The 18,690-nt window shown below is 41.0% G+C and overlaps 1 protein-coding gene across 7 annotated transcripts in view; it reads left to right on the forward strand.

Annotated features, from left to right (window-relative positions):
• The window catches only part of MMAA (metabolism of cobalamin associated A), a 50,339-nt gene extending 33,150 nt beyond the window's left edge, over window positions 1–17,189 (forward strand). For all 7 annotated transcript variants that reach the window (XM_064585117.1, XM_064585118.1, XM_064585119.1 and 4 more), the window contains 6 exons: window positions 6,457–6,960; window positions 9,148–9,270; window positions 12,013–12,183; window positions 14,494–14,579; window positions 15,628–15,777; window positions 16,826–17,189. In XM_064585117.1, coding sequence (XP_064441187.1) covers window positions 6,516–6,960; window positions 9,148–9,270; window positions 12,013–12,183; window positions 14,494–14,579; window positions 15,628–15,777; window positions 16,826–17,113 — 1,263 coding nt within the window. In that variant the 5' untranslated portion in view covers window positions 6,457–6,515 and the 3' untranslated portion in view covers window positions 17,114–17,189. The remainder of the gene's footprint in view (window positions 1–6,456; window positions 6,961–9,147; window positions 9,271–12,012; window positions 12,184–14,493; window positions 14,580–15,627; window positions 15,778–16,825) is intronic.
• The last annotated feature ends 1,501 nt before the right edge of the window (window positions 17,190–18,690 follow it).

Below are 18,690 nucleotides of genomic sequence, written 5' to 3' on the forward strand. Positions count from 1 at the left end.
CATGACCTGAGCCGAAGGCAGATGCTTAACCCACTGAGCCACACAGGCGCCCTTAGACTTTTTTTTTTTTTTTAAGACTTTTTTTTTAAAGCTGCCGTGCTCAAAATGATTACTAGCCCGTGTGTATCACATCATTTCAGAGTACTACTGAACTTCATATCTTAATGTGATGATTCTGATAGAATGTCTGTGCATAGAAGCATAGCTAAAATATGATTATCACTTATTTCACCTTGTACATAATTCTTTTTACTAGGTTTTTAAGTATATATGCTAATTTTATGTTTAATTTAGAAATTGACATATAAATATACATTGAATGTAATGCTGATGGTCATAGTAACTGTTTAAGGACTCATCAAGTTTGATTGTCACATTATGAAGAAATCTCAATGCAGAAGGAAGCAGGTTACAGGTTATAGATACAGTCAGAGGTAAAAAGTTAATCATGAGAAGTTATTAGACATTTCTTATTAAAAGTATACAAATTCTATGTTTTATCTTTTAAAAAGATTTTTTTTTGCCATAGCAACTGTATTAGTTTTCTTCTGCTACTGTAACAAATAACCACAAACTTAATGGCTTAAAACAACACAGATTTATCATTTTACAGTTCTGTAGGTCAGAAGTCTGACATGGGTTTTACTGGGCTAAAATCAAGGCATTGGTAGCCCTTTGTTCCATCCTAGAGGTTCAGCAAGGGTGGGCTGAGTCCTCATCACATAACATCATTTCGCTCTTCCACCTCCCTCTTTCTTTAAAGGACTTTGGTGTTCTATTGGGTCCACCTGGATAATCCAGGATAATTGTTTTATCTTAAGGTCAGCTGATTAGCAACCTTAATTCCATCTGCAACTTTAATTCCCCTTTACCATTTAACGTAACATATTCATAGGTTCCAGGAATTAAGACATGGACGTCTTTGGGGCGGGGGGGTGGCATTATTCTGCCTACAACAGAAAAATATGATTAGCCAAAAACAACATATAAGCACTGTAATACCACTTACCTATAGATGAAGTTAACATTTTGACATATGTATTTCTGTGTGTGTGTGTGTGTGTGTGTAAAATTTTATGAAAAATGGTATAACACCTCTTTATCTCCAGCCACTCTTCTGCTAATCTCATTTGGTCTCATAGATTTAATTAACACCTAAATACTTAATGATTCTCAAATTTACACGGAAGCTCTGACCTTTTCCTTATGCTAGTAATGCAACTGCCCACTCAGGATCCCACCTGGATATTTGGTGGGCATCTCAAACTTAAGGTATCGGAAACTAAACATGCCTGATCTTACCTGAAACTTGACCTCCTGCAGTCTTCCTCAGCTCATTAAAGGGCAACTCCATCTTTGCTGTGGCTCAGGGTAAAACCTGTGCTAAATCCTGACTGTTCTCTTTCTCTTCCCTCCCACATCTCATTTATTAGCAGGTCCTTTAGAATTCACCCAGAATCTTATTTAACACCATCCCCATGTGGTCCATGTGCTCATCAGTTCTCATGTGCATTATTGCAGTAATCTCTTAGCTGGTCTTCCCATTTCTGTTCTTGCATCCCCATCAGATCCTTTTAGAACAGAAGTCAAATCAGGTTCTTGGTCCTACTGCATCCCTTCTCATTCACAGTCAAAAGTTCTTCAGTCATATCTATGGCTGTATATCTGACCCCCTCTTTAACCTTCTCTCTTTTACTTTTTCTCTTGCTTATTCACATCTAGCCACACTGGCCTCCTTATTTATACATCTATAGTCTGTCTTCCCTTACTAGAATGTTGGCTTTATGAGGTCAAGAACTTTGTTCTATTTTGATCATTGTTGTATCCCCAGTGCTAGACTATTGCATGACCCATGGTAAATGGTCAAATCTTTGTTGAATGAATACTATATAATCTTGTTTCTCTCTCTCTCAACATATTACTTTCTGGGGCGCCTGGGTGGCTCAGTCGGTTGAGCGACTGCCTTCGGCTCAGGTCATGATCCTGGAGTTCCGGGATCGAGTCCCGCATCGGGCTCCCTGCCCAACAGGGAGTCTGCTTCTCCCTCTGACCCTCCCCCCTCTCATGCTCTCTCTCTCTCTATCTCATTCTCTCTCTCAAATAAATAAAATCTTTAAAAAAAAAAAAATATTACTTTCTCTTTTTTGATCATAGCTTTGTTGGGTAACAAGAGGTAGTCATGGTAAGATTTGTTAATTAAAGGGCATATTTTAGATAGTTATAATTTTTTCTTAGACTACATAGATAGCATCTCTCCTATGGAAGGATAGGACTAGGTTTGGTAGTAAGAATATTGTGTATCCTTGTCAGCATTTCCTCTTTCTCTGGTCTTTGGCTCTTCCTAATGCCATCACTATCGCTGCACACTTTTTTTTTTTTTTTAATTTTAAAAAGGTATTTATTTTAGAAAGAGAGAGAGAGTTGGGGGAGGGGCAGAGGGAGAAAATCTCAAGCAAACTCCCCACTGAGCTTGATCCCATGACTCATGAGATCATGACCTGAGCCGAAACCAAGAATCAGACATTTAACCTACTGAGCCACCCAGGCACCCTCACCGCACACTTTTTAAAAATGCTTTTTACTTTTAGCCAAAGGACTTCTTCTTGATCCTGAAATAATTTATTAAGAAAAAATGCCATAGACAGTCAAAAGACCTGGGTTTGAGTCCTGGCCCTCCCATTGGCTATGACATTAGTCACCTAACTCACTCTTGTTTTCCCTCCCTTGTTACATGAGAATAAATAATAATAATAATAATAATGTCATCATAAAATTGGGAGAGTAAAGTGAGATGAAGTATTTGGAAATGGTTTATAAACTCTTGAGTGACAGGCTGGTGGGAAATGAAATTAGGTTCGGATCAGCAGCCTTTTTGTGTGTTTTTTCAAGAATTGCAACGTGCCAGCCTCCATCATTAGCTTTGAGGATTCTAATGTGGACAACAAGGTCTTGAATATGACTTCTCTTTCCCTTAATGCCCTGCCTAAGTCCAGGTGCTCGTCATCTCTTTTGGGTCTTTGCTAGGGTTTCCTAAGCTGGGCTTTACATTACCAGGGTCTGATTCCTCTGGACTTCTCACCACTGCTCCTAGTGTTATCTCCCTAAAAACCCAAGTTGATTATGTCACTAATCTCTGTAAAGATAGCTCTGTCATTTCTCCACTCCCAACAAGGAGCCTCAGTTTACATCCTGGTCCAGCTTCATTTCCTATCACTAGTTTCCTGTAGACACCAGGCTTCTGTCTCACTCAATTGCTCAGTCTTCTCTGATATGGCAGGGAAGAGACCAGCTGTGACTCTGTACATTTAAGTCCTCAGCCTGGAAGGCCTGCCTCCTCCAGTTTTGTTTTTTTGTATCCTTTCGGACCCAGCCTTGACACTGACCCCTCCATGACTTGAACCTTCTACTCCCCAAGGAGAGCTAGTTTCTATAATTTTGTCTGTTCCCACAGCACTTTGTGGGTTTTTTTGGACATCGTGTTTATTATTCTGTGGGCTTTTGAAGTGCTGGGATTATGTCATTTAGGGTAATATAATGTAAGAGTCCACCTAAGAAGGTATAGTGGGTTGAGTGGTGGCCTTCAAAAAGATATACCCACGTCCTAATCCCTGGAACTTGTGAATGTGACTTTTATTTGGAAAAAGGGGTTTTTGCAGATGACAGATGCCATTAAGTTAAGGATCTTTTTTTTTTTTTAAGAGACACAGTGTGTGAGCAGGGTGGCGAGGGGCGGGGGCAGAAGGAGAGGAGGGAGGATCTTAGGCTTCACGTCCAGCGCGGAGCCCGACTGGGGGCTCAGTCTCACGACCCTGAGGTCATGACCTGAGCCAAAACCAAGAGTCAGACGCTTAACCTGACCGAGCCACCCAGGCACCCCTAAGTTAAAGAGCTTGAGATGAAGTCATCTTGGATTATCTGAGTGGAGCCAGTTCAGTAACAAATCTCCACACAGAGGAGAGACACAAAGAGAAGAGAAGGCCATGGAAAGCCAGAGGCAGAGATGGCACTTGTGTAGCACCCGCAGCCACCAGGAGCTGGGGGAACAGGGACAGGCTCCCCTAGAGCCTTCAGAGGGGGCGCAGGCCTGCTAACACTGGGATTGCTGACTTGCAGCCTCCAGAACAGTGAGAGAATAAATCTGTTGTTTTAAGCCCCCCAGTTTGTCGTAATTTGTCACAGCAGCCCTAGGAAACTAATGCAGAAGGTCATAGTAGAATGACCGGAACATAGTAAACATCATTGTCATCACCAACAGTAACACTGTCGTCATTGTGATTCTTTTTTTTTTTTTTTAAGATTTTATTTATTTATTTGAGAGAGAGAGACTGAGAGAGAGAGAGCATGAGAAGGGGGAGGGTTGGGAGGGTCAGAGGGAGAAGCAGACTCCCTGCCAAGCAGGGAGCCCGATGCGGGACTCGATCCCGGGACTCCAGGATCATGACCCAAGCCGAAGGCAGTCGCTCAACCGACTGAGCCACCCAGGCGCCCGATCACTGTGATTCTTAAACCTAGGATGGGACCTGAAGAGCGGTATGTGCTCAGAAAATAGTGACTGGTTGAATAAAAATACAGTTCTTCCCCATGAGCTTCCAGTGTGTTGTAACGGCCATGGTATTGTCGAGAAGTGTGCTTGAAGAGAGCTTCCAAAATAAATCCCCTTTTAACTGTGTTGTTTTAAATGTCTTTTTGTATGTCTGTGTGAAGGGTGGTAGTGGATGTTTTAAATTGTTTTTTTAGAACCATTTTTACACGGTTTTCCATAAATTTTCCTTTTAGAATAAGACGAATTTTGTCAAAATCAAAGTCATAATGTCCCCTGTTCCCCCCAGAACAGAAAAATGAGCAGTTATAGTTCTAACAATAAAAAAAAAAAAACTTAAAATATGTCTTCTTTTTTCCTATTAGAATGTTATTTAGTAAAATTAATTTCATGCTAGGGATTGGCCTTGAAATACAATGTAGAGAGGTACTTCGGAGCAATAAAGTAATTTATCTCATTCTGCTATGAGGTAGTTGAAAACCAAAATTTTCAAATAATCATAAAGCCAAATTTGGTAGGCCATATGTATCATTTGTATGTAAATTTTGGTTTGCCACTGGAAGCTAGGTCTGTGACCTAATTTTTACTGATGTTTTATAAATTAGTATAATAATAAAAGCTAACGTTTATTGAGCTCTTACTCTATGCTAGGCACTGTTCCAGGCTTTTTACATGAGGCTCTTTACATGAATTAACTGAATTCATTCTCACAGCCATCCTATTCTCTTTACCTCTTCTCTTAACTCAAGACGATGCTGAGGCACGGAGTGGTCAGTATCACAATAGCTGACGTGACAGAGACTCAGAGTGGCCATGGCTCATACCCTCTGTACTTTCCTGACTCTCCATGTTACTGTGTCAGCTTTCATTGTTGAATACAATTTGAAATGGAGATTATCAGTAAATCTAAGTAAAGCATCCTCATCTAATTCCATAGTGGTTCAGACTTGAGTGTGCTTATTTACCCACAGAGATTCTGATGTGTGGGGCTGGGAATATGCATTTTTAGTAAGTACCAGGCAGTTTGGGTCCTACTTGGAAATACATTGATCTAGTTACCATACAAACCTCACAGTTCATTTCACACGAAGGCCCAGGGTGGTGGCGTTGGTGGTGGTGGTGGTGATGGTGATGATGTGCTTATGTTAGGCCATTCTTTACATATATCTATGTTCCAGGGTGAGCCCATTGAATACATACATTTATCTAAACTTATGCCTCAAGTGCCTACACTATTAATCACATTTTTTTTTTTTTTTGGTAGAGAAAGAATAAAAGGCTAGCATCAGAAGTTTGTTTTTTTGTTTTGTTTCGTTTTGTTTTTTACCTTTTGAATGAGCCTCAAAATAAGGTCTGTTTGATCTGAGGAAATTGTAGTCTGTAGACAGAAGAAAATAAACATGACATAAAATTTCTACCCTAACAGGGTTTTTGTATATTTATTTTTTGTTTAGAAGAAAATTTTTATTTTTTTAAAGATTTTATTTATTTGACAGAGAGAGGCACCGTGAGAGAGGGAACACAAGCAGGGGGAGTGGGAGAGGGAGAAGCAGGCTTCCCGCCGAGCAGGGAGACTGATGTGGGGCTCGATCCCAGAGCCCTGGGATCATGACCTGAGCTGAAGGCAGACGTTTAACGACTGAGCCACTCAGGTGCCCCTGGAAGAAAATTTTAATGTACATTCTATTTTACAGTAGAGCAATAATCCATCATTTGGGCTACTCTGAATATTAACTGTAGGCAAGGGGGCATCTTCTCTCTTAGGTTTGGTAAGAAACTTTCACCCATTTGTACTGCCAAGAAGCCTGATTATGTGTGTTTTAGAATGTAGGGAAAACACTAAGCTTGCAGTTTTACTAACTTCAGTATCTTAATTGTATATTGAACTGGCAAAAATACGTTTTTCTTTGTTCTAGGGAGTCACAAATCACATTGAACGAAAAAGCAACCTGTGTTTTCTGCAGTTACAAACAAAATGAATATTCCCATGCTACTGCAACATTCTCACCGGCGTTTCCTAAAAGGCCTTTTAAGAACACCTTTCCATCGCTACCACTTCATCTTTCACTCAAGTACTCATCTCGGATCAGGAATCCCTTGTGCTCGGCCATTTAATTCTCTTGGACTCCATTGTACAAAATGGATGTTGTTGTCAAATGGTTTAAAGAGAAAATTATGTGTACAAACAACCTTAAAGGAACACACAGAAGAACTTTCTGATAAAGAACAAAGATTTGTGGATAAACTTTATACCGGTTTAATCCAAGGGCACAGGGCCTGCTTAGCAGAGGCCATAACTCTTATAGAATCAACACACAAGAGGAAAAAAGAGTTAGCCCAGGTGCTTCTTCAGAAAGTATTAGTCTACCACAGAGAACAAGAACAAATAAATAAAGGAAAACCACTAGCATTTCGAGTGGGTCAGTCTTTTTTTTTTTTTCCTTTCAGTCTGTTCAGTAAATATTTTTGTAAATTTTCTGTTTTAAGATAAGTCTACATAGTTTGTAATCTAATGGGAATTCTTTTTTTCTTCTCAGAATTTTGGGCTGGATTTTAATCCCCCTCCCCCCCCTTTTTTTTTTTGCAAATATCGGTCTTGTTATGTTGGGGGTAATTTGAACCAAGTCTCTGTATTTTAAGAGAATAATATAAGATTTCTATTTTGGCAAGAACCTGTGGCTCCCAGAATAGAATATGCATATGAAGAACTGTTAACTGGTTTACTCCTTTCTCTTGGTAGTCCTTCTGCGCGATGGTCTGAAGTGAATGCCTTGTTTTAGTATTTATATCAACTATAAATATCCTTATCACATTTCAACATTCTACTTCTTAGGTGTTTCATTAGTCTTTCTAGGGCAAGTCTCTCTTCTTTCAGGTACTTTTTGTTAGAGTTTCTAGGAGTTGCTTGGCTTTAAGTGCAGCCATCTCAATACCAAAATGTGTTTTAAAGGAGAGACCATATTCATTTGCTGTCTAAAAATATTAGAAATTCACTCGATTTCTTGAACAATTGACTAGGTTCCGCAATTGCAAATAAGCTTGCTATATTTTCTTAATTGTGCATTTTTAAACAGTTTAGATAGGTTTAGGTGGGATGAGAGCTCTTCATGATGGCAAAGTAGGTGATTCCAACCAACTTTCCCACTAAAACTTGAAATGGTGGACAAAGTGCAGAAATTTTGTGAGGATTGAGTAAATACTTAAAAATTGACTGGCATTATATTAGACTTACATCTCAGTTTAATGATAGGGGATTAAAACTTTCTAATTTTATGGTAACAGGGTATGAATCTTTAAAGATTATTTCAAAAAGAGTTCACCAACCGATGTTGGTACTAGTCTGCATTGTTCATACATCCTAGTCTTCTGCCTTCACTGAAGGAACTCTCCTTTTGAGAGTACTACGTTGACCGTTAATAATCTTTATGTATTGTAGACACAAAATAGTAGACTCCCAAAGAGAAATTCCTGTTATGACAAAGTGTTTACTTATTACGGCTAAATGCTGTTTGAAGAGAAAATATCCCAGAAATATACAGAGTTAACCAGCAACTCACTCGTAGCTAGTAACTCACAAATTTTCATTGCTGTTCTGGTTCTTTCATCTTGGTCTTGTGAGGCCAGATAAACCTGTGTCTTTATGGTAGCTATTTTATCACCATCATAACTACAAGTAACAAATGTTTGTTCGGCACCCATACAGATGTTTAAGACAGAGACCTGCCCTGAAAATTGCAGTAAGGAGCCAAGCATGCCATATGACCTACGCATACTTTTGAATGAAATTACAATTAAATGCTTCAGTGTTATATACTTTATGCCAGGTGCTGTTCTAAACATTGCAAATATCAACTCCTCTAGTTCTTACAACAACCTGAAGAGATAGGTGCTAGCGCATCTATTTTATTGCAGAGTATACTCAGGTACAGAATGGTTAAGTAACCTCACCACGATTGTACAGCTCATAAAAGGGAGAGCTGGAACCAGAACCGGCCACTTGGCTCCAGAGTGCGTGCTCTTACCTGCCATGCTCGGTGAACTCTCCAAGCAGGGAAATTTCCTGCCTTTCTTAAGACAAGCTAATTTTTTCAGGATTCAGTTTAAATCCTATATTTTGAGTTATGGGTAGGATGAAAAAAAATTATCTTTCATAAATAGAAAATTTTCTCAATCCCTGGGAATTTCCAGAGTACTGAGTTGTTTTTCTAATGGGAAGAGCAAAGTGTCCAGCATTGGGGTAGGTGGGATAATTACTGATCATGGTGAGAGGTGGGCAGATGTTGTGGAAACTCAGCACATTAACAGTATAGGCAATGAAGTCTTTCCAGAAAGATCTATGTTATAGTAAAAGGGCCGATCATATTTTGTAATTATACAAAGTGAATTTGGAGAACATAGGGAACTCAGAATTGTTTTCTTCCTATATCCCTATTGCTCAGGAACCTAGATAAATAAATGGTTTTTTGTTTACTTTAGGAAATGTTAAAATACATTAATGATGGTTTTAATACATGAGAAATAGAAGATAAATCTAATATTTGAATAGAACTTATCATTGTGCTGCTCTCATTTCTTTCATTAAATTAGAAGGTCTCTCTCTACTGTAGGATTGTCCGGGCCCCCTGGTGCTGGAAAATCAACCTTTATAGAGTATTTTGGAAAAATGCTTACTGAGAGAGGGCACAAATTATCTGTGCTAGCTGTGGACCCTTCTTCTTGTACTAGTGGTGGTGAGTATCACTGACTTTTTTTTTTTTTTTTAATTGCAGAGCAGGGGCTCAAAGGGCTCTCTTATAATTTAATGGGAATTTGCACAGTCTGGTGACTTCTAACCTCTCGCTGAGTTTGATCTCACTGAAAGAAGGGAGTTTTGGGGGCAGCGAGGTGGAGATGGAGGGAGGTGGTTTGGGGCCTTGGGCTCCTTAGCTTGTGGGTAGTCCAGGACGAGCTTGGGTACTTAGAGAACTAGGAAAATGGGCGCCAGAAGTTGAAGATAATCAAAAGCAACTTCCAGCTCTTTGTCTATCAAAGCTGACATTAGGCCCTCTTCCCTCCTGTTGTTTTTTCCCTGGCTGTATCAGCCCCTACACGGTTCAGAAAATGGGTCCATCCCTCGTTCGCTTTTTTCTTATATTGTAACGTCTCTTAAGCTTAAAAGAAAATGTTATTGCTCTTTCTAACTTGTCACCGGTTCATATTACATGTTCAGTGAAACAGAAAGCTCTTAGAGGGACCGACCGTGGAATACACTGCTGTTCTCCCTACAGCACGTAGCGTGGTGTGTCACCTCTCAGGCTCAGCAACTACTTACTGGTTTGAGGGCACACAGTCACTCCGAGTTTAGTTTAATTTGCAGCTCATGAGAGAGAAAATGAATAAACTCTGTTTCCCCAAAGGATCATTTAAGGAAAACATAAAGCATACCATATAAATACTCAGGAAAGTTTTTCTTCCCCCTACCCCTCTCACATTGCAGTTATTCGTTTAACAAGTGCTCGAATGTCTGATATAGGCGAGGCATTGTACAAGGAAGGCACTGTGTCATGTAATGGTGACTGAGACACAGTCCTCTTGGCCTTAGGGAGCTACATCAAATGAGGGAAATAGACATGTGAACACAGGCCGTTACAACGTAACGTGTGTTGTGAGGGGAAAATACAGGGCGCTTTGTGGAAGTGTTTGGTTTGCATACTATGGGTTTCATGCTAAAAAAATAGAGATGATATAATCATATTTCAAGGGCTTTAGGTCAGTAGAGACGTGGACAACAATTCCTGTTACCACCCACTGAGAACTGTAGCTGAGAACATGCACAGTTTTTGAGTCACAATAATAAAAATGTTAACCGTAAAATAAAATTATACTCACAAGGTTCGAGATTAAAGCCATGTCAGTGTATCATCTTATTTACATTCTAAGAACTTTCTTTGTTAAAGGTGTAAGGACTTGAACAAAGAATTTTTTTATAGTGGCTCTCATTTTCATACAGGGGAGAAGGCCTTTTTTCTCTTACCTTTGTAGTATTCTATAATACTTGTAATAGCAAAAGAAAATAATAGCTTGAGATAGTAATAGCAGATATGCTGACAAGATAGCCTGATTAAAGTTGCATAGCCATGTGGTTCTTAATTCTTAAACTAAAAATGAAGGTCCCTTTGTCAGGTAAAAAAAATAAATAGACTTTGAAAGAAAAATACGTGAGGATTAACAGGACACTGTAAGTTTCCATTTCTACTTTATTATTGCTCCAGTACCATACATTTGAAAAGCAGCAAGATGCTAAAGTTGAAAAACATTACTTTATTGGCCTGTAGTTCAGTCCTTGTTGTGCTTTGGATTCACAGACCCCCTGCAGTAGCTTGGAGACCTCCCGAAGGGTCTGCAACTGACAGTTTTGGACTCACTGCTAAGACAGATGGGAGAGTAATTTCATAATGTTTAATTCAGTGTGTTAGGATCTATAGGATAATAATTTAAAGTACGGCTTTGGCAGTTTGTTGACTTACACAGAGATGGTTTCATGCAGAAAATCACTTTAGAAGAAAGTTTTGTGTGCAATAAATAAGGTAGTTGAGATATGTGGTAGGTGTCTGCTCTAGAATTAGAACCTATGAAAACCCTAGGGGCGCCTGGGTGGCTCGTTGGTTAAGCGTCTGCCTTCGGCTCAGGTCATGATCTCGGGGTCCTGGGATTGAGCCCCGCATTGGGCTCCCTGCTCAGCAGGAAGCCTGCTTCTCCCTCTGCCCTTCCCCCGCTCATGCTCTCTCTTTCTCTCTCTCTCTCTCAAATGAATAAATAAAATCTTTTTTAAAAAAATTAATTAATTAATTAATTGCCTACTGTGAATAAACACTCATTACAGAATACGTAAGACATGGTTCCATGGGCAAAGACCTTCTATTAAAGCAGTTTCTCAACCTTGGCACTAATGACATTCTTTGTTTTGGGCAGCTTCCTGACATTGAAGGATGCTTAACAGTATCCTTGGCCTCTACCCACCAGATGCCAGTAGCATCCTACCCCCAGTTGTGACAAGTAAAAATCTCTCTAGACATTGCCAGATTTCCTCTGGGGGCAAACTCATCCCCATTTGAAAACCATAAAGACAACCATGTTAAGATGACAGTAAAGAACCCATCTTGGCTGGAATGGAAGATTGATTTGAGGACTAGTGGAAGCTGAAAATGGGCAGGTAAGGTAGGGCTGCATTCTGAGGGCCTTTAGTGCTAGGCTGAAGAATCTAGATTTGAACCTCTAGTCAGTGGAAAACCATTATAAATTTTGAAGGGCTTGAAATGTTCAAACGGTTAATTTGGCATCATACATGCTGTGTTGCCCTAAAGCTCAATAATATGAAATCATTTTGAGATTTGGGGAGAAATGTCATAAAGCACTTCACCTGGGAATTAGCTGATTGATAATTGGCCCTTATAGGTGTTCCATGATTAGAAAGTCTTAACTCTGTGTCTTAGGATCACTCTTAGGTGATAAAACCCGAATGACTGAGTTATCAAGAGATATGAATGCATACATCAGGCCATCTCCTACCAGCGGTACTTTAGGAGGTGTGACAAGGACCACAAATGAAGCTATTCTGTTGTGTGAAGGAGGGGGATATGACATCATTCTTATTGAAACCGTAGGTGAGTGTGATTTTCTATTTCATAACAGTAAAATACTATTATGACGAATGCCATAAAAAGATGATTGACAACTAGTATCATTTTGTTCATTCAGCATATATTTTCTAAGGTGTAATTAAATACAAGATATCTCGGGTTCTATAGGAGATATGAAAATACAGGCTCTAATCCTGACCTTTAAAGAAAAGCCGTGTATCTGGAGAACTGTTATATAAGAGTGGTATGTTGTAAACGCCAGAGGAGAACTGTAAGCATTGGAAACAACACATTAACTTAACACCTGTTGTGTTTAAGCACATTTCACATGTCTATAATATTTGCTAAGAAAATTCATGTAGTTGGGTGCCTCTTTAGTACAGGGCCATGTTTTATTTCATCTTTCTATCCTTAGTACACAGCTATACACAATGAAAATACTGAAATGGAAACCCCAAGAAATTCACAGGCTTGTGGAGAGACAAACTACTGCTACTCAGTGATAAATGTTTGTGACACAACCTGACTCAGGTTTGAGGGATCAGGGAAGACTTCCGGGAGGAGGTGACAGTTGAGCTCAGTGTTGAAGGAGGAATTGGAGTGAAATAAAGAGAGTGAGAGGACATGGCCCATTTACAGAACCGCGGTTTGTTCAGGATACTTAGCCCATAGAATGTGGAGGCACATAGGGGGTGAAGAGAGATGGGGCCGGAGACCAGAAACTCCACCATGTAGGGATGGATGGAGGAAGAGTTGCCCGTGTGGTAGTAGGAGAAATCAAGGGAGAAGAGGACCATAAAAACCAAGTGCATTGGCTGGAGGTTGCATTTGACTGCTTGTCCCAGAGACTCGAAATAATTGTGACTCAAACAGAAAGTGGTTTATTTTCTCGTCTACAGGAGAAGCCCAGAGGCAGGCAGTCCTGAGCAGGCCTGGTGGTTCCACAGTGCCCTCAGTGTCCCAGGCTTCTGTCTCTGCTGTCCATTCTTAGCACTTAGTTTCCCTCCTCAGTGTTGCTCTTGGGTAAAAGATGGCTGATGAAGCTCTAACCATCACATCCACATTCCAGGCAGGAGGAAGAGGGAGGAGGGAGAGTATGGAAGGAAGGGAAAGGGGTAGGCAGAAGACGTGTACCTCTGGCTGGGCTAGTCCCCTTTAAAGAATTTTCCCTGGAAACCCCATCTGGTGGCTTTTGCTTTCAGTCATTGATCATCTCTGGTGGAAATTGGGTGTGGTGACTGTGGGCTTCCACCTGGTATATTGGTGCTCCTGACAACATTGGGGTAAGGAAATGGGGAAGAATAAATATGGAATGGACAACTAGAAGTCTCTGACACCCCAACAAAGGACAGAATCTTGAGAGGAGTTTCAGTGGAGCGGGTGATGTGGAAGTCAGATTTAAGTGGATTGAAATTAATGTGAAGTAATGAAGACAAATGAGCATACATTGATTGTTTTTCTAGACACTTAGTTATAAAGAGAAAGTGAGAAATATGGTGATAATTGGAGGAGGTTGTGAGTTTTTGTCTTTTTTTCTTGGTTTGTTTAGTTTTCAGATGAGAAAGACAAGAGCACAATTCCTATGAGGTGCTGGGTGACAGGAGCCGGTAGACTAAGGAGAGGTTAAAGATAAGGCAAAACAAGGGCCCAGAGGAAATGGGAAGGAAGGAGGCTGGAGAGGAGGCAGTGAGCAGGGCTGGTATTTGGACCTGCTTATCTGTGGAGGGGGCGAGGGGGACGCTGAGGGAGCGCTGTCAGGTAGGTGCCAGGGTCGTCGTCATGGGGGAGATCATGGCACAGTGAATGTTTGTAATAGCCACGGTGTGAATGGGAAAGCAGCTGACTGAGGGTGCTTAGGGGCATTGCTTTTACCGGGCAGTGCGGCGGGGGTAGTGGATGGCAGACTCCATGACCCTGTGGTGGTGCCTGTTCCTGAGCCAGTTCTCTGGCACGCTTACAGAGGAGAGACCACGGATAGTCAGACTGACCCATCGGTGCAGGTTTGCGGGGCTCCTCAGAGGCTGAGAAGGCCAGAAAGCTGAAAGTCTTGACAGGCCTGGTCTAGGATTAGAACCACACAATTCAAGCTGCTCCCTGGACATCTCGAGGTTCTCCATTTAGCCGCCACGAAGGCTACTGGGAATAAGCGAGGGAGAGAGGTGTGGGGAGGGTCACAGGTGTGCTCATAGGCAAGGCAGTGCATTTAATAGATTCTTCAGAGGGGGGTGTTTAAGGTGGGATCGGCTTGAGTGTGTGAGCGTGAGTACGAGTGAATGAAATGGTGGTCAAGGTAGTTGAGAAAGTCTCATCACTATGAATAGTTTACAATTTCAGGTGTGGGCCAGTCGGAGTTTGCCGTTGCGGATATGGTTGACATGTTTGTTTTACTACTGCCACCAGCAGGAGGAGATGAATTGCAGGTGATTATGTTGACTTTTTTTCTCCCCAGACACAAAGTATACATCTCTGAAAGTACACATATCCAGTGTTGTGTTTCTGTAAATTAAGTTGCTATTAATGTAGGTAAAAGAAGTAGCATTCAGGGGCTCCTGAGTGGCCCAGTTGGTTAATCATCTGCCTTCAGCTCTGGTGATCTCAGGGTCCTGGGCTTGAGCCCTGCATCGGGCTCCCTGCTCAGCGGGGAGTTTGCTTCTCCCTCTCCCTCGCCCCTCCCCCTACTAGTACACATGCACGCTCTCTGTCTCTCTCTCTCAAATAAAAAAAAGAAAATAAATATCATTCATATTGGCTAAAATACCTGAGTCAAAGACACATTCTCTGTTTTTTCCTAACTTATAGTAATAGAATTTATGACCTTGAGCTAATCCTACAACTTAGATTTTTCCACCTGCAGCATGGGGAGCGAACGGGGCACAGGGACCGCTCCAGCCAAAAGAGACCACTGTGGTGTGGGTGTTTGTAGGACCGAGATTGGGGCATTTTTAACTATCAGGTTATTTTTCCTCAAATGCAAATTGGAAAAAAAAATTATAAACCTTGAGGAAAACTTCAAAGACTTTGTTTATGGAAATGCAGGTGTTAGCGATAGGTGTCTTTTCTCTTTAAGCACTTAATGATGGATGGTTTTGCATCCTGCAGCATTAGCTCAGGAGAGACAGAATCCGTCATGAGACAACTGGACTTGTCCCCTGCCACTCATTCATGTTGTGTCTTGATGATGCATTTTCTCTAATTGTGAATGTATTTTCTCATGTTAGTCTCTAAATTTGGAAGAGATCTTATAGATGACTTCCATAATCCCAACAGCTGGTGCTTTTGAATAATTTTTGTTGAGTAATTGTGGTTCCTAGTACCCAGGGCTTGGGAGGATGCAGAGGAAAATTAGTTAATGAAGTGTGTGTCTCTCAAAATCTTAGCATTGACTGGTGTCCCTTTTTTTTTTTTTTTTTTTTTTTTGCTATAATTAAATGAAGTGTTTCTGATACATCACTGTCTTTTTCACTTCAGGGTATCAAAAGAGGTATAATTGAGATGGCAGACCTGGTGGCTATAACGAAATCTGATGGAGACTTGATCGTGCCGGCTCGAAGGATACAGGCTGAGTATGTGAGTGCACTGAAGTTACTCCGCAAACGCTCAGAAGTCTGGAGACCAAAGGTCAGCTTGCGTTCCGTTCTGCATTTCCTACCCTGAGTGGACTGCACCCATTAGAAGAGAGGATGGGAGTCCCAAGCTAGACTTAGAATCAATCTTTGCTTGGATGTGAGATCAGAATTTTAAAACATTATGGCAAAGCCAGAGTGGGTTGTCATGATTTTAAATATAATCCTTCAATCACGAGATGTCAAAAACCAGATGCAAGGGGATAGATTAGTTTGCTTAATGTTTGACTTGAGCCATTCTGAAGTGATAGCAAATCCATCCTGAAAGGAACCATTCTTAAGATTATGGAGCAATTAGTGATTTGATTCTCTGTCTTAAGAGTTTGAGTAGGAGAGAAGCTTTTGGTGTGATCACTTCCGTTCCCATTATGCTTGTTGGGTGCTGTTTTCAAGAAGGAAAAAACAAAGAGAAGTTCTGTAATAAACGGTATGCTGCTATTGATGTGGGCAGCTTTCTGTGCAGGAGGCCACTCTGTTATTAAAGAGTAAGCTGTAATCACTCGAATGAGAGCAGCGGTGACCTCCCTTACCGCCCGCCCCTGGGCTCCCGCAGTCACCTTGTCTGCACGGGGCGCAGGGCTGTCTGCTCCGGGCAAGGGCTGGGTGCTCGGCTCTTAGTGCTTGCTGAATCAGGGACTGTTGACACAGGGAATGGGGCTATTTTCTCAACATAGTTCCGTTTCCTAGCACTCAGGCCTCAGGGAAACCTACCCAGCATTGCCCTTCTCATCCTCGTGACCCTCTCGCAGCTCCTCCGCATGGCCTCTGAGGACCATCTGAGCAATCCTAAGTCAAAATAAGCCTCTGGGCTAAAAATTTTGACCTGAAATCAGTGTCTTGTTTCTGCACATAGTTAGTAATCGTAGTAAGTTACCTCAGTCTACTTCTGGGTATAGTTTACTTCAATACAGTGACAAAATGTCTCCGTTTTCACTTACCTATTTTCATAGACTGTAAGACTTAATCGGCAAATATCAGAGTTCCTATGAAGATGTTTCCTATCATTTTAAGTAAAACGGTTTTGGTTCTTCCCTTTTCAATAGGTAATTCGTATCTCCGCCAGAAGCGGAGAGGGCATCACTGAAATGTGGGATAAGATGAGAGAGTTCCAGGACCTCATGCTCGCCAGTGGGGAGCTGATGGCCAAGCGGCAGAGGCAGCAGAAAGTTTGGATGTGGAATCTCATTCAGGAAAGCGTGTTAGAACATTTCAGGACCCATCCCACCGTCCAGGAACAGATTCCTGTTCTGGAAAAAAAGGTTCTCAGTGGGGCCCTGTCCCCAGGACTAGCAGCAGATGTGTTGTTGAAAACTTTTAAAAGCGGAGGCTAAGGAAATTTATCCTATGCAATGATTTTATATATCATTTCATAAAGTATTTTAATATTAAAAGTCACTTGAATGCTTATATTTTTAGTAATTCATTTGTGCTGCCCACGGCCTCGTTTGTGAACCGTGCTTGAAAAGTGGAAGAATGTTAGATATGGCTGGCAAAGGTCAGGCCCCGGGCAGTATTTACAAGGTACCTGTTACATGTTACTGATTTACACTTCTTTCTGTTCTTACACCCTGGCATGGTAGCTGGTCGGAGAGTTCCTTCTCGTCAGTCACAAGCAGAGAAGGCTGATGAGAACAGAAAAAGTTTATGTACCTTAAATGTTTTCTTTGATTCTATATTCTCTGAGTTTCCAGAGAAAATGTAAGCAAGAGTGACCACATGTCTAAATTCTTACTTCAGGCCAGAATCACACACAATGGGTTACTAGGAGCTGAAAATCATGACTGATACTTAGTGTACCAGACTATTCTAGGAATTTCTGAAATGACCATGTACATGAGTAACAAAACAAGTAGAATGTGTAGTGATGTGAACACAGTTTTAAAGTCTACTTGTCTAGACTTGTGGACACTCCCATGATAGGTAGGAGAGCCCAGAGGGAGCTGGGAGAAATCAGCTGCAAATCATGTAGCCCATTAATCCCCAAGAGTTGGAGGATACCCTCAAAGGACCCAAGTGAGGTCACAATGATTCAAGGGTTATTCAGTTTGAATATTATCAAAGACTTTTGCTTCTCTTCCTCCTTGGTCATTTGACTTCATATTAGCATCTTAAAAATCTGCCTTACTCCTGATGAGGAGGAACAAGTTTTGTTCCCAGAGGAGGCATGGCACAGGGCTTGGGTTGTGGGGTTGAACTGGGTGGGTTTAAACTTTCAACATAGATCAGTCACTCATTAGCTGTTTAAGTTTGGACAAATAACCTACCTCTGAGTTTCAGTTTCTTCCCTGCTAAAAGGGAACTGACAATGTTAACTTTATAGGGTTGATGAGGATAAATAAGATAACTCAGGAGAATCTTTTTGCTACCGTGGTGGTACATAGGAAATACCCAGAGGCTGCTTGCTGTTATTATGTTAGTTATAAATACCTGAAGCTGTATAAGTCTTATATGTCCGTTGAGTTTTCTCTCATGGTCTTATGACTACCATCATGCTCTTGTGATATTTTATGATTGTCTTTAAGGTATCTGCTATAGTTAATTCTTTGAATATATTTTATACAGTTTGATGGTAGTTATAAGTATGTACATTTGAATAAAATTATTTCTAACTATAGAATTTCTTCATTACACAAAATTTCTTCCCAGAAATTTTTTTTTTTTTTTTAAAGATTTTATTTATTTATTCATGAGAGAGAGAGAGAAGCAGAGGGAGAAGCAGGCTTCCCGCAGAGCAGGGAGCCCGATGTGGGACTCGATCCCAGGACTCCAGGATCATGACCTGAGCCGAAGGCAGACGCTCAACCATCTGAGCCACCCAGGCGCCCCTTCCCAGAAATTTCAAACCTGTACTATTCTGAGTCCTTTAGAATATTTTACACAGTATGTCGGTTTTCACTGTTACCTATCT

The sequence above is a fragment of the Mirounga angustirostris genome, unplaced genomic scaffold (genome assembly GCF_029215605.1).
Source record: "Mirounga angustirostris isolate CCGP_5_RB_7025 unplaced genomic scaffold, mMirAng1.0.hap1 SCAF_2, whole genome shotgun sequence".
Taxonomy (NCBI): Eukaryota; Metazoa; Chordata; class Mammalia; order Carnivora; family Phocidae; genus Mirounga; species Mirounga angustirostris.